The sequence below is a fragment of the Sus scrofa genome, chromosome 1 (assembly GCF_054392235.1).
Source record: "Sus scrofa isolate SSC_HxYL_T2T_F1_AM1 chromosome 1, Sscrofa_HxYL_maternal_Yorkshire_Landrace_v2.0, whole genome shotgun sequence".
Taxonomy (NCBI): domain Eukaryota; kingdom Metazoa; phylum Chordata; class Mammalia; order Artiodactyla; family Suidae; genus Sus; species Sus scrofa.
In genome coordinates this window covers 236091746-236116210 of record NC_139383.1, presented here as the reverse complement: position 1 = coordinate 236116210, position 24465 = coordinate 236091746, and the positions used below count along the sequence as shown (strand labels likewise).

At 33.9% G+C, this 24465-nt stretch overlaps 1 protein-coding gene across 5 annotated transcripts in view; it reads right to left on the bottom strand.

The window, feature by feature from the left end:
* Window positions 1-1082: 1082 nt before the first annotated feature.
* Window positions 1083-24465, bottom strand: part of C1H9orf85 (chromosome 1 C9orf85 homolog) — a 65681-nt gene continuing 42298 nt past the window's right edge. For 2 of the 5 annotated variants that reach the window (XR_014822718.1, XR_014822719.1), the window contains 3 exons: window positions 3805-3918; window positions 2784-3317; window positions 1083-2317 (listed from right to left, as the gene is read on the bottom strand). Coding sequence is in view for 3 of the 5 variants with exons in the window: in XM_013993617.3 (XP_013849071.3) it covers window positions 3167-3317; window positions 3805-3918 (265 nt within the window). In the remaining 2 variants the exon portion in view is untranslated. Of the gene's footprint in view, window positions 3318-3804; window positions 3919-24465 lie in introns of all 5 variants that reach the window. The other 3 variants (XM_013993617.3, XM_013993618.3, XM_084987765.1) reach the window with 2 other exon arrangements.

The window sequence follows — 24465 nt, the reverse complement described above, 5'->3', positions numbered from 1 at the left end:
CAGGAACTCCTGGGCACCTTATTTTAAAATCATAGCCCACTTCCCATTCACTTGTGCATCCTCACCCCACCCCATCTGTACCCTTAGACTCCCAATTACCCTACTATGCCTTATTTTTTCCCATAGAACTTTTCACCTTCTAACATTCTGCAACATACACATATATATAATTCTTCTTTTGCAGAATGCAGGTAATCAATCAAATTGATATCTTCATTACTAATAATTACTAAGTACTTCATTTCAGAAAGATTAATTAATTTGTACCAAAGAAGTAGCATAGCCAGGATTTAGATCCATGCTGCATTTCAATAAAAATAATTTTCAGATTAGAAAGAAAGAATAATACCTAAAGATATGTAAATGAACTAAAAATAACAAAGTCCACAGAAAAAATAAAACAAATCTTTCTTAGCACTAAAGAATGAAATGCAGATACTACTATATGTCACTAGGTGATGCTCTTTGTTAAATTTCTCTCCTAGTAAGCTAATCTGAAGAATTATAACTTACTCGGACAGGGAAGAATTTGTGCTAGGTCAAATAATTTAACTGGCTTTTTAACTACAAAAGTGACATAGTTCAGAAAACAAATTTACAAACAGAAAAGTAAGCCACACAAATTTATGACAGAAAAACTGTCTGTAAACTTAGAGGCTTCTTTATCATGAATATATCTCCATTTATTTTTATCTTTTTTCATTTATGCCTCCATCTAATTTTAATGTCTTTCTTTTTTGGCTGCCCCACTGTATAGGGAGTTCCCCAGCCAGGGATCAGATCTGAGCTACAGTTGCAAACTGCTGCAGTTAGGCAACAATGGATCCTTTAACTCACTGTGCCAGGCTGGGGAATCAAATCTGCATCCTGGAGCTGCAGAGATGCCTCCGACCCTGTTATTGCCACAGCAGGAACTTCTAATTTTAATGTCTTGATAAGACTTTATATTTTTGTCAACAGAGTTCTTGAGTGTTTTTAAAATTGATTCCCAGGTAATGTATTTTTGATGCCACTGAAATGTTACCTGTATCTTTATTTTTTTATGCTAAAATATTCTTGAGTTAACAGACCATACACTCAAATAGTTCAATATGCATTTCTTTAATAACATTATTATGTTTTACCAAAATGATTCCATAATATCATCTCTTACCCCAAACCCAATAGTCAGTAAATATTAAAAAGGGCTCAAGCTTATTAGTAATTTAAAAAAATACAAATGAATAAGACAAAGACAAATTGCACACATACCAAATTCACAGAAATTTTAAAGTCTGATACTAAGTGTTGGAAAGGGTGCAGAGCGCAGGAACTGTAATACATCATTACAGGGAAGGAAGACAAATCCTTCTGGAAAGACAGCTTGGCATTATATATTAATAATGAAGATGCATCTACCTGATGTCCTCTACCACTGTAGATACACCTAATGTAGCCAGAAACAAGATATCCATACCAAGAAATACACAATATTGTTTGTAACAGGAAAACTTGGAAATAACTCAAATGTCCCTCAATAATAAAAATAAATTGTGGTGTGAGAATAGAATATAACAAAGAAATGTAAAGTTAACAAATTAGAGTTACTGTAACAACATAGGTTAAGCTCACAAATCTCATAATAATGAAATGAGATACAAATTAACATGCATAGCATAAGTCTGTTCACATAAAGCTCAAAACCAATGCCTGCCACTTATCTGAAAATGGTCCAGTAAAACAAAACAAATATATATGTATATATCCATATATACTCAAATATGAAGAAAATGTGGCAAAATGTTAACAACTATGAATCTAAGTGAAGAATATACAAAGCTTCACTGTACCACATTGCTACTTTAGGTCTGAGATTTTTCAAAATAAAAAAAATAGGAAAAAAAAAATCAGACAAAGCTAATTTATATTGTGTAAGAGTAATTTATTCAGCTGGATGTTATTAAACTATAGAGATTTTAAGCATTTTTTCTTCATGTGTATTTCACAAAAGAAAAATGGTAAAAATGATGCAGTAAGATATATAAAAACTTTCAAAGAAAAATTACTATATACTTGCTAAACATTATTATAGGAAAAAATAAACTTTTTGCTTTAAAACAAGCAAGTGTAAACAAGGGGGCTTTTGTTATGTGGGACATTTACCCGAGGTAAATCTATCAAAAGTTACCTCTTGAGGACCAATTTTTGAGGCCAATGACATAATGTTATCTGATTTTTCCATGAGATACTTCTTTTTTTTTCGTCTTTTGTCTTATTAGGGCTGCACCCGCGGCATAAGGAGGTTCCCAGGCTAGGAGTCAAATCGGAGCTACAGCTGCTGGCCTACACCACAGCTACAGCAACACCAGATCCAAGCCACATCTGCAACCTACACCACCGCTCACAGCAACGCTGGATCTTCCTCATGGATACTAGTCAGGTTCGTTAACCACTGAGCCATGAGGGGAATTCCCCCATGAAATAGTCTCATACAACCATCAATTCTGAATCTTGCTTAGTTTGATATTAGATAATATATTCTTCTAAAAAATTCCAATGAAATGCAATACTCACTGTGGCAGATATATTCACACATGCTACTTTAAAATGTACTATAAGAAGTGGGGTGGATGGAGTTCCCGTCCTGGCTCGGTGGTTAACGAATCCGACTAGTGAGGTTGCGGGTTGAATCCCTGGCCTTGCTCATTGGGTTAAGGATCCGGCATTGCCGTGAGCTGTGGTGTAGGTCGCAGACGTGGCTCAGATCCCACATTGCTGTGGCTCTGGTGTAGGCCGGCGACTACAGCTCCGATTCGACCCCTAGACTGGGAACTCCATATGCCGCAGTAGCGGCACAAGAAATGGCAAAAAGACAAAAAAAAAAAAAAAAAAAAGTGGGTGGAGGGATGCACTGAGGGTTTAGGATGGAAATGTTATAAAGTTTTGTTGTGATGATTATTGTACAAGTAAAAAGAAATAAAAAATAAATAAAATGTATTATAAGAAAACTCCGGATTAATGTTTTATCATTATTCAAGTATCATACACAATTCATACTGTTCATTTATAAATTTTGCCTATTTTCTATAGGTTCTTCCAATTTCCTTACTGGATTCCACAATATGTTTTTTTTAAAACCTTGAAGTTGTTCAGAATTTCATGTTTTCAAACTTTTAACATGATTATATTAATCCATTTGATTGTCATCTTCTTTGTCATCTAAATCAATATCAAAATCTAAATCATCATCTCTCTCTTCATTTCTTTGGCCCCTTCTTCTGTGGTTGGAACGTAGACTATTTTCAATATTTTCTGTCTTTTCTGGTTCTTTATTAAACCTACAGATGGAAGAAGAAAACCGTTTATTTCTCAGGATTTCATTGTTTAACTATATAGACTGAAAAGACCTTTATACTACATTTCTTGATTCATAGGACCATAATGATATGAGGAAAAGATTCTTGATGATTAACTTAAGAGCTGACCAATTATAATACAGTTGTCAATAAAGTATGATCAAAAGAAATTAATACACGATATTCATGTGAAAAAGAAGTTACATAATGAGTAAATCTTCTGCAATGTGTAATAAATGTGAAGCTCACAGATAAATGTTTTAATTTCCTAAAAACAATGTTTTACTTTTATTATAATGATAGAGAATTTTAACAATTAATTACGTTTTTCCTGTTAGTAGAAAAACATCTACAATGGCATGATATACTGCATCTTAAGACTTTCAGAAGTACTGAATGTTTCTTTAAAAGAAAACTCATACATCAGTTACTAAAAGAGTAAACCATGAACATAAAAAGAAATACTCACGGGATAACAATGTCTTCTTTCTTTCCACATTTGGCACAAACTTCAAGTTCAGAGGCACACGGTCTACATATTATGTGATAAGAATCCTTCACTGTCTTTTGTAAACATTTAACACTAAAAGTGGAAAAGAAAATCAAATCTTTTTTTTCCTGCTTTTTAGGGCCACACCTGAGGCATATGGAAGTTTCCAGACTAGAGCTTGAATGGGAGCTACAACTGCTGGCCTACACCACAGCCACAGCCATGCAGGTTATGAGCCATGTCTGCAACCTACACCACAGCTCATGGCAACGCTGGATCCTCGACCCACTGAGCCAGGCCAGGAATCGAACCTGCATCCTCATGGACACTAGTCAGATTTTTTTCTGCTGTGCCACAATGGGAACTCCCCAAATCTTAATTTTTTAATTACCTAAGTTTTACTTAATGATTACCTAATTTTTATTTAATGAAATACAGGGAGTTAGCAAAATGTATAGCTAATAAGCCCAAAAATTAAAATTCCTAGATCTCAATCTCAGATATTTCTCTCATATGTCATTTTAGTTTATTTAGCATTTCTAGACAACAGTTTAAAGCTCAAAGTAATAGTACTTGACATTTATCTTTCTTAAAGCTTTAAAAAAAAATCATCTGCAAATACTGACAGTTTTACTTCTTCCTTTTCTTTCTTTTTTAAAATTTTTACTGCCACACCTGCAATATATGGAATTTCCTGGGCTAGGTGGTCAAATTGGTGCTGTAGCTACAGCCTCTGCCATGGCCACTATAACACCAGATGCAAGCCTCCCCTGCGATCTACCCTGCAGCTTGTGGCAAAGCTGGATCCTTAACCCACTGAGTGAAGCCAGGGATCGAACCCACATCCTCACAGAGACAATGTCTGGTTCTTAGCCCACAGAGCCACAGAGGGAACTCCCTGCTTCTTCTTTTCAATTTGGAATCTTTTTATTTGTTTTTCTTATCTGACTGCTCTGGCTAGGACTTCCAACGCTATGTTGAATAAAAGTGGCAAGAGTGGGCATTCTTGTCTTGTTCCTTAGAGTGAAAGCTTTCAGCTTTCACCACTGAGTATGGTATTAACTGTGAGCTTGTCATATGTTCCCTCTACACCCACTTTTTGAGTTTTTATCACAAAAGGATGTTGAATTATGTCAAATGCTTTTTCTGCATTTATTGAGAAGGTCATAAGGTTTTTATCCTTCATTTTTTTAATGTGGTATATTATATTAACTGATTTAAGGAATCTGAACCATCCTTGCACCTCTGGAATAAACTCCACTTGATCATGGCGAAAGATTTTTTTAAAGTATTGTTGAATTCTGTTTACTAATAGTGATTCGGTCTTGACAGATTGTATGCTTTCAGAAATTTATTCATTTCTTATAGGTTGTAAAATGTGTGATGTACAATTGTTCATAGGAGTCTTATATGATATTTGTATTTCTGTGGCATCTGTTGCAATGTCTCTTCTTCATTTCTGATTTGATTTGAGTTCTCTTTCTTTCTTTTTCTTTTTGGGGTAATTCTAGCTAAAGGTCTGTCAATTTTATCTTTACAAATAACCAGTTCTTAGATTCACTGACCTTATCTGTTGTCAAGTTCCTATTTCATTTATTTCCACTCTGATCTTTGTCATTTCCTTCCTTCTACCAGATCTGGGCTTAACTGTTCTATTTTTCTAGTTCCTTTAGGTGTAAGTTTGGTTGTTTAAGATTTTTCTTGTTTCTTTATTGCTAGGACTCCCCTCTCAGAACTGTTTCTGCTTCATCCCATAAGTTTTTGTACATTGTATTTTCATTTTCATTTCTCTCAAGGTACTTTTAAATTTCCCTTTGGTTTCTTCTTTGACCCTTTAGTTGTAGTATATTGTTTATTCTCCACAAATAAGTGAATTTTCCCTATTCTTCTTCTGATTGATTTCTAGTTTCATACCACTGTGTTTGGAAAAAATACTTGATATATATGACCCAATCTTCTTAAATTTTTAAGACTTGTTTTATGGGCTAACATACAATTTATCCTGGAGAATGTTTCATGTACACCTGATAAGAATGTGTATTTTGTTGCTTTTTCATGAAATGTTCTCTCTATATATCCATATAATACTGTTTAAAAGTCCATACTATCCAAAGCAATCTATAGATTCAAGGCAATCCCTATCAAAATTTCAATGGCATTTTTCATAGAAATAAAACAATCCTAAATTTGTACAGAACCAGAAAAGGCCCCAGATAGCCAAAGCAATCCTGAGAAAGAAAAGCAAAACTGGAGGTATCATGCTGATTTTAAACTATATTACAAAGTCATGGAGTTCCTATCATGGCTCAGTGGTTAACAAATCTGACTAGGAACCATGAGGTTGCAGGTTCAATCCCTGGCCTCGCTCAGTGGGCTAAGGATCCAGCATTGCCATGAGCTGTGGGGTAGATCGCTTATGTGTCTCAGATCCTGTGTTGTTGTGGCTCAGGCGTAGGCCGATGGCTACAGCTCCAGTTAGAACCCCTAGCGTGGGAACCTCCATATGCAGCAGAAGTGTCCCTAGAAAAGACAAAAAACAAAAACAAAAAACACACAAAGTTATAATAACCAAAACAGTATGGTACTGACATGAAAACAGATACACAGATTGATGGAAAAGCATAGAAAGCCCAGAAATAAATCCATTCATATATGGTCAATAACTTTATAAAAAGGAGCCAAGAATATACAATAAGGAAGGAAAAAACTCTTCAATAAATATGAAAAACAAGACCACCACACACAAAAGAATGAAACTAGACTACTATCTTAAACCATACACAAAAATCAATTCAAAATGGGAGATCCTGCTGTGGTATAGCAGGTTAAGAGTCTGACTGCAGCAGAGACATGGGTTCACTCCCCAGCCAACACAATGAGTTAAAGGGTACAGTGTTGGCACAGCTGAGGTGTAGGTCCCAGCTGTGGTTTGGATTCAATCCCTGCCCTGGGAACTTCCATATGCTGCAGGTACAGCCATAAAATTAAAACAATAACAACAATAACAACAAAACATCATCCTAAAATGCTTCTGGGAGTTCCCACTGTGGCTCAGTGGGTTAAGAATCTCACTAGTATACATGAAGATGCGGATTCAATCCCTGGTCTCACTCAGTGGGCTAAGGATCCAGTGTTGCTGCAAGCTGTGGTATAGATCAGAGATGTGGCTCGGATCTGGCATTGTTGTGGCTATAGCAATAGGCAGGCAGCTGCAGCTCTGATTTGACCCCAACCCTGGATCTTCCATATGCCGCAGCTGCTGCCTTAAAAAGAAAAAGAAAAAAAATTTTCTGGACAGTAAAGGAAACCATCAACAAAACTAAAAAGGCAACCTACAGAATGGAAGAAAATATTTGCAACCTGATAAGAGGTTATATCCAAAATATAAAAAGAATTCATATAACTCAAAACTAGAAAATAATTTGATTAAAAAATGGGCAAAGGATCTAAATAGACATTTTATTCAAAGAAGATAAAACAGATGGCCAACAGGTTCACAAAAAGATGGTGAACATCACTAATAATCAGGGAAATGCAAATTAAAACTACAATGAGATATTACTTTACACCTGTTAGAATGGCTATTATCAAAAAGATAACAACTAACAAATGTTGCTAAGAATGTGAGAAGAAAGGAACCCTTATGCAGTGTTGGGAATGTAAATTAGTGCAGCCACTATGGCAAACATTATAAGGGTTAATCAAAACATTAAAAATGGAGCTACCATATGATCCAGCAATTCTACCTCTGTGTATTTATCCAAAGAAAATAAAAACACTAACTTTAAAACATACATGTACCCCATGTTCACTGCAGCATTATTTGCAATGGTCAAGAAATGGAAACAATCCAAGTGTCCATGATGGATGAATGAAGATAGAAAATGTAATCTATGTGTAGACACACATACACATACATACATACACAGTGGAATATTATTCAGCCATAAATAAAGAGGGAAATCTTTTCTTCTTCTTCTTCTTCTTTTTTTTTTTTTTTTTGGCTGCACTTGCAGCATATGGAAGTTCCTGGGCCAGGGAATCAAATCCAAGCCACAGCTGCGGCAATGCCAGATCCTAAACCCACAGCACTGGGCTGGGGATCAAACCCATGGCGCTAAAAAGACAACACCTGATCCTTACCCCTCTGCACCACAGTGGGAACTCCTTAAGAGGGAAATCTTGCCATTTGTAACAACATGTTTGGATCTTGAGGGCATTATGCTAAAGGAAATAAGTCAGAAAGAGAAAGAGCATGCTCTTAAGAACATATGAAATCTTTAAACAAAAGAAAAAATAAATAAATAAAACACCTAGCTCATGGATACAGAGATCATGGCTGTCAGAGGCAAGGGGGAGGGGGTGGGCAAAATGGGTGAAGGTACAAACTTTTGAGTTAAAAAATAAATTGTCATAGCAATGTAACATACAGTATATATACCACAGTGCATATAAAGATGCTAAGGAAGTAAATCTTAAAAGTTCTCATCACAAGAAAAAAAAAAATTTGTGACTATGTATGGTGACAGATGTTAACTAGACTTACTATGATGATCATTATGCAATGTATATGAATCATTACACTGTATACTTGAAACTAATATAATGTTGTATGTCGATTATACCTCAATTCTTAAAAAATTAAAGCCACATGTGCATCAAAGACGTTATTAAGAAAGTAAAAGGAAAAGCCTGCTAAATGGAAGAAAATATTTGGAAATCATAGCTGATAAGGAACTGGTATCTAGAAATACACTAAAGACTCCTATAACTCAACAGTAAAAAGACAAATAACTCAATAAAAAATAAGCAAGGGACCTGAATAGACATTTTCCCAAAGAAGACATATAAACGGCCAATGAGCATACGAAAAGAAGCTGAACATCTTTAGTTATCAGGAAAATGTAAATCAAAACCACAATGAGAAACCACCATACACCCAGGACTATTATCAAAAAGAAGGACAAAAAAAAAAAAAAAAAAAAAGGAAGGACAATAACAAGTGTTGGTAAGGATGTGAAGAAATTGGAATTCTCATACTGATGGTGGGTCACCTTTAAAAACAATTTGGCAGTTTCTCAAAAGGCTATAAATACAGAAATATCATATAACCCAGAAACTCTACTTCTAGATATACTGAAGAGAAGTGAAAATAGATAATGCACACAAAACCTTGTACATCAATGTTCATAGCAGCATTATCTGTAAGAGTCGAAAACATGGGAATAATCCAAATGTTGATCAACTGATGAATTTATAAATAAGAATATATATCTATACAATGGAATATTATTTACTAATAAAAAAGAATTAAGAACCGATCAATGTTACAACATGCATGAAAAAAATATGCTAAGTGAAAGAAGCCAGTTGCAGAAGACCACATAGTATATGATTCTGTTCATATGAAATGTCCAAAATAGACAAATCTATAGAGAAAGAATGGATGGGGGGATGTTTTGGGGAGAAAGGAAGACTGACTCCTAATTGGTATGAGGTTTCTTTCTGAGATGATCAAAATTCCAAAAACTGATGTGCGTGCACAATTCTGTGATATACTAAAAGCTGCTAAGCTGCTTCAAATGGATGAATTGTAGAGTATGTGAATTATTTTATAATTAAGAATTATTAGTAAATCTTAATAAAGCTGCTTTTCAAGAGCCAAATGGAAATATTAGAAATAAGAAAAACACCCTCCTGCACTGTTGGTGGGAATGTAAACTGGTACAGCCACTATGGAGAACAGTTTGGAGATACCTTAGAAATCTATCCATAGAACTTCCATATGACCCCGCAATCCCACTCTTGGGCATCTATCCGGACAAAACTCTACTTAAAAGAGACATGTGCACCCGCATGTTCATTGCAGCATTATTCACAATAGCCAGGACATGGAAACAACCCAAATGTCCATCCACAGAGGATTGGATTCGGAAGATGTGGTATATATACACAATGGAATACTACTCAGCCATAAAAAAAGAATGACATAATGCCATTTGCAGCAACATGGATGGAACTAGAGAATCTCATCCTGAGTGAAATGAGCCAGAAAGACAAAGACAAATACCGTATGATATCACTTATAACTGGAATCTAATATCCAGCACAAATGAACATCTCCTCAGAAAAGAAAATCATGGACTTGGAGAAGAGACTTGTGGCTGCCTGATGGGAGGGGGAGGGAGTGGGAGGGATCGGGAGCTTGGGCTTATCAGACACAACTTAGAATAGATTTACAAGGAGATCCTGCTGAATAGCATTGAGAACTTTGTCTAGATACTCATGTTGCAACAGAACAAAGGGTGGGGGAAAAATGTAATTGTAATGTATACATGTAAGGATAACCTGACCCCCTTGCTGTACAGTGGGAAAATAAAAAAAAAAAAAAAAAAAAGAAAGAAAAAAAGAAATAAGAGAAACATGGAGTGCAAGATACAAGACATAAGGAGTGCAAGATACAAGATATAAGAAATTCACTTTAGACATAAACAGCGTATCTTGTTTCATTGTACTTTTGCATAATTGCTTTTTTAAAAAACAAGTTGAAGGTCTGTGGCAACCCTGGTTTGAGCAAGCTTATCGCCTTTTTCCCAAAAGTATTTGTTCACTTCGTGCTTCTGTCACATTTTGGTTATGTTTGCAATATTTCAAACTTTTAAAATTATTATTATATTTGTTATGGTGATTTGTGATGAGTAATCTTTTATGTTGGTGATTTGTGATGAGTAATCTTTTATGTTACTACTGAAAAAAGATTATGACTCACTGAAGGCTCGATAATGTTTAGCATTTTCTAGCAATAAAGTATTTTTAAACTAAGGTGTGTACATTGATTTTTTTAGGCATAATGCTATTACATACTTAATAGACTATGGTATTATGTAAACTAAGTTTTATTCATCTGAATCACTTTACTGCAATATTTGACTTACTGAGATGGTCTGGAACCAAACTCGCAATATCTCTGAGGTATGCTTTGTATACAGTTAAAACAAGTAGGACGGGGGAAAAAAAAAGCATGTAAACACAACTCAAAAGAAAGCTGGAGTAGCTACATTACTATTAAAATAGACCACAAAACAAAGAAAATTGTCAGGTTTAAGAGAGGACATGACACTAAAGGAATCAATGTCCCAAAAGGACTCAATAATCCTAAATGTTTATGCACCTAAAAATATCATGCTAAAATAAGGGATGCAAAACTACTGAACTAAAAAGAGAAACAAACAAATCCACATTACAACTGGGGACTTCAATACTCTCTCTGTAAGTAAAGCAACAAGTAGACAAAAATCAGTAAAGATATATAGAACACCTTACTGATGGAAGTCTATCAATCAAACTGACATTTATATAGCACTTCATCCAATACAAGCAATATATTCTCTTTAAGCACACATGGAACAGAATCTAAGATAGCCCATATTCTGAGCTATAAAACCAACTCAATGAATTAAACCCCAAAACCTAAAATGTATATAAAACATTTTCTCTTACCACAATGGAATTAACTAGAAATCTGTAACTGAAAAATATCTGGAAAATGTCTAAATATAGAGAAATTAAACAAAACACCTCTAAATATAGGTCAAAGAGGAAGTCACAAGGATGATTAGAAAATATTCTGACTGAATAACAATGAAACTAGCATCAAAATTTGCAGAATGAAGCCAAAGATGTTTTTGGGACATTTACATAATGAAATGTTTATATTAAGCGAAGAAGAAGAGCTTAAACTCAAAGCAAACAAAAGGGAGGGAGTGATATCAATATGAATAGAAACTAATGAATTGAAAACAGAAAAATAGAGAAAAGCAATAAAACACAAGGCAGGCTCTTTGAAAAGATTAATATAATTCATAAACACACAGCCAGGATCAAGATAAAAGAGAACACAAATTACCAATTTTAGGAATGAAAGAGGGAGCAACACTATAGATCCAAGAGCTATTAAAAGAATAATAAGAAAAATTTACTTAAAACTCTATGCCTATAAATCCAACAAGTTCATTAAAATGGAGAAATTTCTGGAAAGACAGAGTATAAAAACTTGCTTAAGAAAAGAGACAGGACATGATGGAAGATAATGTAAGAAAACAAATGTCTCTGTGTGTGTGTGTATATATATGTATATATATATATATGAGTGTGTGTGTATATGCTGGGTCACTTTGATGTACAGCAGAAATTGACAGAACACTGTAAATCAACTTAATAGAAAAAATAAAAATCTTACCAAAAAAAAAAAAAAAAAAAAAAAAAAGGCAAAAAGAAAAGACAGGGAGCTCCAGTTGTGGCTCAGCAGGTTACAAACCCGACTAGTATCCATGAGGATGGGGTTTGATCCCTGGCCTTGCCCAGTGGGTTAAGGATCTGTCATTGCTGTGGCTGTGGTGTAGACTGGCAGCTGCAGCTCTGATTCAGCTCCTAGCCTAAAATCCATCCCATTTTAGATGTGGCCCTAAAAAAGCAAAAAACAAACAAAACAAAAAAACAACAAAAAAAGAAAAGACAGACAATCTAAAAACTCCTCTATACAGTAAAGAAAAACTTTAATTATGGTTAAAAACCCTCCAACAAGGCCCAAATGGCTTTACTGGTGAATTCTACCCAAACATTTAAGAAATAATACTAATTGTACATAAATCGTTTCAGAAAAAAAAAAAAAAAAGACAGGAAAAGTTCCCAACTCATTTGTTGAAGCCCTGACATCAAAATAAAACAAAGACAAAATTACAGTATTTCTAATGAACATAGGTATAAAAATGTGACAAAATGTTAGCAAATCAAAGCTAGCAATAGGGAAAAAGGATACACATCATGATCAAGTGAGGTTTATCCAAGGGCATGAAAGGCTGATTCAATGTCAAAATTAGTAACTGTAACTCACCAAATCAATGTTCTAAGGAAGAAAAACCATATGATGATCTAAATAGATGCAGAAAAATGTAACATCCATTCATTATATAAACTCTCAGTAAACAATAAACTGAAGGAAACTTCCGCAACCCAGTAAAAAGCATCTACATAGAAACTATAGGTGGTATCATACTTAATGATGAACGACTGAATAAGTTTCCCATAAGATTGGAAATGGGCAAGAATATCTGCCCTCGTTACTCCTTTTCAAAAATATACTGGAGGGAGTTCCCTGGTGGCCTAGAAGCTAAGGGTCCAGCATTGTCACTGCTATGGTGCAGGTTCAATCCCTGGCCTTGGGAACTTCCGCATTCCATGAGCACAGTCCAAACAACCCCAAAACATACTAGAGGTCCTAGGCAGTGCAATAAAACTAAAATAAAAGTAAAAGTCATACAGATCTGAAAGTAAGAAATAAAATGGTCTTCATTTTTTTCACAAATCGCTGACTATGTAGAAAATCTCACAGAATCTACAAAAGACATTAGAAATTAAAACTGGGTAAATTAAAATAAACTGTATTTCTGTGTTCTAGCAGTGACCTATGACTTTCCGTACAAATTGAGAAGCTGATTCTAAAAGTTATAAGAAAAAGCAAACATAATAGCCTAAACAATTTGAAAAATAAAAACAAAACTCAAGACTGGATTTCAAGACTTATCTTTAAGCTGTAGTAATCAAGGTAGTGTGGTATTGGTGACAGACATAAAGATCAATGGGACAAAGTTGAGTCCAGAAACAGATATATAATCTGACATATATAATCAACTGATTTTTAACACAGTACAAGGGGAATTCAATGGAGAAAGGACAGAATTTTCAACAAATGACCCTAGAACAGTTCAATATTCATGACATTAACAGGAAATGGATCATAAACCCCAAATAAAACTAAGAATTACATACTTTCTAGGAGAACATATAAGAGAAAATAAATATTTGTAATTCTAGGCTAGGCAAAGATTTAATTATGACAAAACTATGATCAGCAAACCCTGATAAGTTAGACAGATCTTCACCAAAATATTTCTCCACTTCAAAAGACACTATTAAGAAAATGAAAAAATAAGTCAGAGGTTGGCAGAAAATATCTGCAAAATGCATATCTGATAAAAGATTTGTATTCACAATATATAAAGAACTCTTAAAAACTGAGTAATAATTAAAACAAAGTAACTCAATAAAGTCATGAAGTAAAGACATGAACAGAAAAAAAGAAATAAGGATGCAAAATGACCACATGAATGGATGCTTAGCACCACTGGTCATCAATGAAATGCAAATTAAAATCACAATGAGATACAGCTATTCACTTATGGCTAAAATAGAACAAAACAAAACTTAAAAAAAAAACAAAACCCTGACAGTCCTAAATACTAAGGATGCAGAACATCTGGTTCTCTCATGCACTGCTAGTCTCAATGTAAATGATACAGCCAATATGGAAAATAGTTTGCCAGTTTCTTATGAACATAACCTTAACATACAACCCTGTAACCTCACTGCTAGATGTTTTTTTCTCAAGAGAAGTGAAACCATACATTCACGCAAAACCCTGTGCATGAACGTTTATGGCAGTATAGTTCACAATCACCAAAAACTTATAAAACCTAAATGTCCATCAACCAATGAATGAAGAAATGGGTATATAACTCAGCAATAAAATGGGCTTAACCACTGATTAACTCAATAGTGCAGATAAATCTCAAATCTGCTAAGTTAAAGAAGCCAGCCTCAAAAGACTATCTAACACATGATTCCGTATATATAACATTCTCCAAAAAAGTAAAAGTATAGGGAAAGAAAAGAGGTCACTGTTTGCCAGGGACTAGGAATGAGGTAGAAGGAACTAAAAAGAGTTCTACAAAAGAATACAAAGAACTACAAAGGAATGTTTGGGGGGTAACAGCAGTGTATTTTAATTATGGTCTCACAACTGAATTCATTTCTCAAAACTTATAAAACTGTTGTTAAAAACAACAGGTCCCCAAATTCAGTTACTTAAACTAAGCACCAAATCACCAAAGTGAGACGATTTTAGTTTTGGCCTTCCAGAAAAGGAATTTTAAACCAATCAGGAATAATCTGACTAGCTAGATAATCTGACTCTTAGACTCCTGCCACCCTGGCAAAGGAAACCAACCTTGCAATAACAAACCTGCTTTTTTGCCTAATGTAACTTTCTGGATCCCGCTTTCTTCTGCTTCAGCCTTTCAATATTCTATAGCTCCTCAGAGCTTCTTTCCATCTGCTAAATTGGATAAAGCCAATAAGATCTGTAAAATTCACTCATCTGATTTTTGTTTTTTACACTGTACACTGCAAAGGGTAAATTTACTGTATGTAAGAGACTTGACTGGGAAAAATAAATCAGAATTTAAAAAAAAATACTCTTCAATATACAAAGTGAAAATACTTTCAAAAATTTTTTTTATTTAGTTACTTGGTATGTTTGTGTTTTGACTTTCCAAACAGCTTTACTTAATCACTGCAATAAAAATTAGGTTAAAAGTTTATGCCCTTAGAACACACAGTGGAGTTGCCATAATGGCTCAGTGGTAATGAACCCAACTAGTACCCATGAGAATGCACGTTTAATCCCTGGCCTTGTTCAGTGGGTTAAGGATCTGGCATTGCTGTGGCTATTGTGTAGACAAGCACGTGCACCTAACCTGGGAATTTTCATATGCCTCGGTACAGCCCTAGAAAGACAAAAAAAAAAAAAAAAAAAAAAAAGAAAGAACACACACAATATTCTAAAATCCATATGGATTAGGAAAAATTTCAGAGTATTTTTTGCCTTCAATTTTTTTAAGTTTTTAAATAATTTTAAAGAAAGTCTGTCCTGGATAGGTTCCTCTGAGGCTTCAAAGAAATTCATTTCTAAGAATATGTTTTTTAATAACAGAAACTCTTGGGATAAACCAATCCTTAGGTATTCACATTGCTAATTCAGGGATAAAAGCTTATTTACAGAACTGTTAATGTTAAAATTCTATGCAAATGTTGTTTAATAACAGAAACTCTTGGGATAAACCAGTCCTTAGGTATTCAAATTACTAATTCAGGAATAAAACTGTATTTATAGAACTGTTAATGTTAAAATTTACATTCAAAATAGGCTCAAAAATGGGATATCCTGTTTTGGAATGTGGAGTGAAAAGATAACAGATTCTTCTAGCTCATCTAATCCTCAAAACAGTGACTTTTAACACTGGCTCAAACACCTACTACATAGCTTATTGAAATGCAGACTCCTTGGCTCTACCCATTATTTACATAATCAGAATCTTGGGGATGGGTCCCAAGAATCCGTTAACAAACTTTTCAAGAAATTCTCATGTACATTACCACTTGAGAGCTTCTGACCAGATCAAAGTACTACTGCCTTGACGGGGGTTTTCAGTGTTCTTAAAACTGGTTGAGAAGAGAAAGATTCTGTTCCTGAAAGCAATTATGCTCTTTCCAAATTTAAACTCATTCTGAAAAGCAGGTTGTATTCATTCTAAAAAATAGGTTATAGCTCTGTGAATATAAATATACCTATCTTATAAGGAGATGCAAAACAAACACACATTTAAAAAATTACACACTTCCAATCCCTATGGCAAAACAATCTGAAAAAGAATGGATGTATAACAGATGGACTTTGCTATACACTTGAAATTAATACAACATTGTAAGTCAACTATATGCCAATAATTTTTTAATTAAAAATAAAATTGGAAATAAAATATAAAGTACAGAAAAATGCTAATATTTCTATATCCAGGTAGTTATATTATAGCTGATTTATATTTTCCTATTGTACACTTTTCTGTATTCCTTAATTTTTTATGACATTCACTGTTTTTAATAAACAAGAAAAAATAATAAAAATGACATCTGGTATGGAAAAATAAATAAAATTACTTTTTTCCTTTTTATAAATGTATCATGTTTGTGAAAAGGTAAATAATGTACATTTTTAGATGTTTATAACCTTCCAGTTTCTCTGTCACAGAAGTGAGATCTTTGTGCACCTTTGCTTTCAAACCTCTTAATTTAGGTTTTATGTCTTCATGGGGAACAGAGTGAGAGAAAGTCTGAAAGTAATTGAGTTTCAGCCTTTTATTTTTTTCACCTAAATATATCACATTTGTCTAGACAAAGAATCGTGATCTTAAGCATGGAATGGTTTAGATGTTATTTTAATGATAAGAGATATACATTGAGATTGTCATAAAACTTGTGCAGTATCTTGAAACATCTTTAAAAATAGCTGTAAATTATTTAATCACTCCTGAGTGTTTTTTCTTACAAAATGCGTAGTAAGGAAAAACTTGAAATTCACCTAAATATAAATTTTACCTCATTTCCCCTGAAAATGGCTATGTTTTGAATATTTTGTGAGCCCATTACTAAAAGTACTCCAGAGATGTTAAGTAATGGTGGTTTTGCTTTCTTTTCATTTCTCCATGGAATACGATTCCCAGAAACAATGCATCTTGACTATGCATATATCACAACTAATCATTTTAATGAAAACTGTGGTCAAATCAAAACACAGGACACTCCTATAAACCAAGTTTGCTGATAAAGGAGACAGTAGTACACTTTTTTAAAAATGTCACCACATTTACTTCCTTGATATATACATATCACTGAAAGTCATTTTATTTGAGTCTCATTCTTTATAATGGACACTAAAAGTGCTGGCAAGTTAACATAGAACATAAAACAAAGACAGTGGCACTAAACTGTACTAGTAATCACTGTATTTGTCACCTCCACAAACTAAATTAAATAACAAAAATGAAAAATGAAAACCCACAGACTTTTTGATGACACCCTTTGTATTAGCATGACCTTTTTATAATGTTTAATAAAAACACAGCAACATTTGGAAGATCTGTATCACTCAGTGAACTAATATTTTCCAAATGAGCAAATGTATGATGTTACAAAATCACGCATGAATGAAGATCCAATCGAGTGCAAGACAGACCAATGAATTTTAGTATAATAAAGTGTTCATTAATGTGGTTTCAAATTCTTCATTTAACTAATCTTTAGGAAGTTACCCCTCTGATATCATATCAAAGATGAATCTCTGCAATTATCTGGAAAAGACTACTTTTTATTTTTTTAATTTATTTTTATGGCCACCCCCGTGGCATATGGAAGTTCCTGAGCAAGGCGTCAAGTCTGAGTTTCAGTTGAGGCCTACCCCACAGCTACAACAATGCTGGATCCAAGCCCTCACTGAGTGAGGACAGGGATCAAACCTGTATCCTCAAGGACACTATGGCAGGTTCTTAACCCACTGAGCCACAACAGGAACCCCTTGGAAAAGATTATTAAAATTTACTTTTACTCTTTATATTGTTTCCTTTTCCTTCTACCACTCAGACATTAATGAAATTAATAAAAATATAAAACAATTCCACTTGTCTCACTAACATTTTTGTTTCAAAAGTTATTTTTTATAAAAAGTTATATTAATACTTAGTGGGCATGTTGCTTATGTTTAAATCATTTATTAAATAATTATTTTTAAAATGTCTCAGCTTTTATATCTAATACAATAATTTATATCAATTTAAATTAGATATAACCCATTAAAAAATATATAAATGAAGTTATCTGGGGTCCTCAGTAATCCTTCAGAATATAAAGAGGTCCTGAGAACAAAAGTATTGAGAACCACTGATCTAGACAATAAAGACCAGCAGGAAAAGAACTGATCTTATATTTCTAGTATTTCTACAAGTACTCTGCCACAACTTTTCTGGCACTGCCTTCATTTCCTGGTTATATTATTACATTTTAACCTTTATCATAATTCAGCTCCACTCATAATACTCTCACATGTGATTACTATGTGCTTTCGTAAACAGTGAGCTGTGGTACTCCACCCTCGATGTACAAGAAACAGAAACTCACATTGACAAAGTTCTATAAAGTGACATTTCCTACAGTGACTCTAAGTAGTCTGTGCTAACACAGAAAGATCCTGAAACCATACTAAGGAATTGTATCACATGCTACTTAGGAAATGCTTTTAAGGAAACAATGTCCTCAAATTCCAAGAACTCTGGGTAGAAGTTCATTCAGTTCCTTGTGTTCCTAAATGATCAATGTGAAAATAATTTAAGAGATTTTACTGACTCCATTACTACAGTAGATTTGATTAAAATAATTCTTAAAAGAGTATAAAATATTCACCTGTGAGCAAGAGTAACTTAGAATAAAAGAAAAAATGGAAATTACTGCTCAAAATTACTACTTGGAGCAGGCAATTTTAAATCAAAGCTTGTTGTAGCAATCAATATTAAAGTCAAAAAGTAGGCTTTCTGCAGAGGTACACAATGGAAAACAGCGGTGAAAACTCTCCACTTTTACATTTAAATATTAAGAACCCAGTCTTTGGATAAGAATTAAAGCCAGGGTTTATGGTCATTATACTAAGATATGACATAAAGTGTCTAAAACTACACTCTAGGACATTTTAATACTCCTGGAATGTGGTGACATGACTCTTACATCACTGATTAACCATCAGAGCCTCAAGCTATGATAAGAAATGCTGGAGCTAAAGAGATAAACCAAAGAGGCCAAGCTTTCTCTCTTTCCCTCTCTCTCCCTCTGTGTGTGTGTGTGTGTGTATATTATATATATATAATATATATAATTATATATATATATAATTGCCACAAAGAGGGACTGATCATATTTTAGTATGTAACAATGTTTACTTTTGTTTGATAAAATGGACCAAAAAAATAGTGAATGAAACACTTTTTAAGGCTAGAAATCCAACCACTGAACCAAAATTCTGTCTTGTTTTCCCTTTATTAAATGTATATACAAAGCAGATAGAGAATCTTCTTTTTGAAAAGCAACATTGATTAATGTTTATGAATCACCAGGATTATGTAGCAAGAGGAAAGAAAATCTAACAAGAGCAAATGAATGAACAAATTACAGCTTATGTGGCACCCCAAGACAAGACACATAAAGAGAGCTCAAGAGTATCTTCATTGTCCATCAAAGGACACAGGGGGTTCTTGTTCATTCTCCCTCCATTCCCTTGTGCCTTATTCATAGGGTTTCCTGTAAACACTGTTTATAGCAGTCTTCTACCTTTTCTAGTCTGTCCAAGAGTAATCTGTGGGGCCATCTCTCCTAAAAGATCGTAAATCTCTGTGTATCAGAGTTTTGGTATCTTTTATAATGCACAGCACAGTGTCTTTTACATTGAAGTTGCTATTTAAGATAAGTGCAAACTGAATCAAATTTACTGGCTGTTATCCTTAGCAATCCCATCTTCTTTGTCAGAAAAGACCTGTATTTGGGATAATACCATCCATCATTACTCCAGTCTCCTCCTATGACAACATTTTCCTCACAAAATATGTAGATTATACCAAATTATCTTTCAAATCCAGGGCCAGTTTCTTGGTTCTTGTAGATCAAGTAAGGAAAATCTGGTTAAACAAGATAAAAGTTTTCTAACAGACACATTTTCATTCTATAAGGGAAAATTGCATTGGTTAATTTAAGGTATAGGAATGGTTCAAGTCATGGTGGATGACTTTGAGTCAAAACTTAGGAATCTGATATTAAATTGAAAGCCAGGGGCTGGCTGAATGGATACAAAAAATAAGATCAAATAAATTTTGTCTACAAGAGACCCACTTCAGATCTAGGGAACATAGAGACTGAAAGGGAGTGGATGGAAAGTTATTTCATGAAAATGGATATCAAAAGAAAGTTGGAGTAGCAATACTCTTATCAGACAAAATAAACTCTAAAGAAGATATTAAAAAATTATAAATATATAAAAACCCAACACAGGAGCACCTCAATATATAAGGCAAATGCTAAGAGCCATTAAAGAAAAAAGTGACAGTAACACATTAACAGTGGGGGACCTTAATGCTCTACTTATAGCAACAGACAGATCATTCAGACAGAAAATCAGTGAGGAAATACAGGCCTTAAATGACATATTAGACAAGATAGACTTAATTAGTATTTATAGAACATTCCATCTGAAACCAGAAGAATACACATTCTTTTCAAGTGCACATGAAACATTCTCCAGGATAGAACACATGGTGGGCCACAATGCAAGCCCTGGTAAATTTAAGAAAATTGAAATCATATCAAGCATCTTTATCGACCACAATGCCATAAGACTAGAAATCAATGACAAGAAAAAAAAAAAAAACTGCAAAAAACACAAACATGTGGAGACTAAACAATATACTACTAAACAAGCCATGGATCACAAAAGAAATCAAAGAGGAAATTTTAAAAATGCCTAGAGACAAATGAAAATGAAAACACAATGATCCAAAAACTATAGGATGCAGCAAAAGTAGTTCTAAGAGGGAAGTTTACAGCAATACAATATTAACTCAGGATACAAAAATAGCAAACAATCTGACCTTACACCTAAAGCAACTAGAAGAAGAACAAACAAAACCCAAAGTTAGTAGAAGGAAAGAAATCATAAAGATCAGAGCAGAAATGAATGAAATAGAAATGAAGAAAACCATAGAAAGGATTGATGAAATGAAAAGCTGGTTCTTTGAAAAGATCAACTAAACTGATGAAACTTTAGCCAGAATCATCAAGAAAAAAAGGGAGTATCAATGGCATTTTTCAAAAAACTAGAACAAAAAAATTCTGAAATTTATAAGAAAACACAAAAGACCCTGAAGAGCCAAAGCATTCCTGAGAAAGAAAAACAAAGCTGGAGAAACCAGGTTCCCTGGCTTCAGACTCTACAACAAAACTACAGCAATCCAAACGGTATGGTACTAACACAGAAGAAATACAGGCCAGTGGAACAAGACAGAAAGCCCAGAAAAACAAACAAACAAACCCACACACCTACTGTCAATTAATCTATGACAAAGAGGCAAGAATAAGAAAAGACAATCTCTTCAGTAAGTGGTGCCAGGAAAACTGGACAGCTACATGTGTAAGAGTGAGATTAGAACATTCTCTTACACCATACATAGAAATAAACTCAAATGGATTAAAGACATAAACTTAAGACTAGATACTCTTAGAGGAGGGAGTTCCCTGGTGACTCACCAGTTAAGGATTCTGCACTGTCACTTTTGTGCTTAGTTTTTCTGGACCAGGAACTTTTGTATTTTGCAGGTGCAGCCAAAAATAAACAAAGACAAATAAAACTCTTAGAGGAAAACACAGGCAGAAAACTATTTGACATAAATTGCAGCAATATCTTATCAGATCTACTTCCTAGAGTAATGAAAATAAAAATAAATAAATAAACAGGACCTAATTAAACTTAAAAGCTTTTACACAGCAAAGGAAAGCATAAACAAAACAAAAAGACAACACACAGAATGGGAGAAAATATTTGCAAATGAAGTGACTGACCAAGGATTAACCTCCAAAATATATAAAGAGCTCATGCAGCTTAATATCAAAAATATATAAAGAGCTCATGCAGCTTAATATCAAAAAACAAACAACCCAATCAAAAATGGGCAGATCAAAAGAGACATTTCTCCAAGGAAGACATACAGATGGCTAAAAAGCACATGAAAAGATTATCACTAATTATTAAATAAATGCAAGTTCAAAACTACATGAGGAATCACCTCACACCGATCAGAATGGCCTGATCAAAAAGTATGCAAACACTAAATGCTGGAGAGGGTGTATACAGAAAAGGGAATGTAAATTCCCTCTTACACTGGTGGTGGGAATGTAAATTGGTACAACCACTATGGAGAACAGTATGGAGGTTCCTTTAAAAACTAAATACAGGAGTGCCTGTTGTGGTTCAGCGGGTTAAAAACTCAAGATAGTGTCCATGAGGATGCAGGTTTGACCAATTCAATCCCTAGCCTGGGAACTCCCACATGCCTCAGGTGCAGCCCTAAAAAGACAAAAAAAAAAAAGAAGGTAAAACTCATAGTACCAGGTTTAAAATGAAATCTTATCTTTACGTGATGTTAGCCCAGCTCTAAGTATTTGAAATCTTTTCCTTTCCTTTTACTATGATTTCTCAAATGTTACCAACTTTCTAAAAATTCTCTGCATAATTCCAGCAATAATTCTCACAAATCTCACCAAAAGAATATAATTTCTACTTTTAAGGGATTTCTTAGCTTGAACTTTTACAGTTAAGATTCAAATCAGAAAGAATACACCATTTCAGAGACTAGACAGTAAAAGTAAAATTGGATTTCTAAAATATCAGTAAAGGAGAAGGTTCTATGACAACAAAGCTATTTCTACATCCTAGAGTACTAAAAGTAACTTTACTGAACTAAGATAGAGGCTCTGCAATGCCACTCCCAGTCCCTACTCTTGGAAGTTACGCTGTATTAAAGGAAAAAGGCACTCAACTGAAGGGGTTTCCTTGGCTATTTATAGTACACTTTTCCCAGGCTTGTGGGGCTTGCAGGCAGGAAGAGGAAGAAAAAGAAAGAGTCAAACTATAGCTGAGTGTTCACTATCTTCTAATTCTGCTTGGATTCTGGTAGATAGCATACACTGTTCATCTATCTTCATCCCAATTACCTCTGCCATCATAACCTTACTTGAATTTTCAAATAAAGTACACATGGGTACACACATGTCTAGAGAGGAAGTGGCTGACACTGAGGGTCTCATCATTAAATATCCCTTTCTCCTATTACATTTTAGAATAATTTTTTCTTCCTAATTTTTTACATTTTTTGCAGCAGTTAGAAATCAGTTTTTCACTGGTCTAGTAATATATATAATAATGTATTTATTTCAATGAAATTTATTGGAATGTTGCCTGTACTTTGTGCAAAAGTTAATTCACCACTTAAAAATTCCAATCCTTCTCACTTAGCCAATAAAATTTGGAAAATGTAATGGACACAACTGGTACTTCACCTTTTATTTCTACCCAGTCTAATACCCTAAGTTAATAATAAAAATGATGGGGGAGTTCTCTTGTGGCACAGCAGGTTAGGATCCGGCATTATCACTAGAGCATCTTGGGTTGCTACTGTGTTGGATCCCTGGCCCCAGAACTCCACATGCAGTGGGTGTGGCCAAAAATAATAAAAATGATGGGGTTTGTGCAGCAAGATCAGAAAGGGCCTAATAATCTATAAACCAGATAAATGCAATAATGTTCATTTTAAATAGTAAAAATAAAAGAATGTATAGAAAGACACTTCATTTTCCACAATATTTATATGATATATAAATATATATATTTTATATATATATATATATATATATATATATATATATATATATATATATATATATATGGTGCCAGTGAAAGAAAGAAAGAGAGAGAGAGAGGCCAGTCATCAGGCAATAAACATAAATTGAACATCCAATTTTTAAGGAATTCAACTTTGTTGATTCATCTGTAGCCATGTCCCCATACAAAATATCACCAAGTCAAGAGCCTTCTCTAACTATGATCCTATTATAAAATATAAAGCATTTCCATTCCAATTAATTTTCCCAAGCTCCAATGTTTACTAGCAGAGACAATTTTTCTATTAGAAGATTCTATAGCAAAGCATTTAATTTTCAGGTGTCCTGACATAAATATTCTCTTCAAATTTAAAAAAGAAAAATCAAGAAAAAAATTTTTATCTAGTAATTCATTTATAAATCCACTTATTTTTCCTTTTCATTTCAAATCTATTTAATTTTCCAATGTATACAATATAACTTGATACCAATGATGAC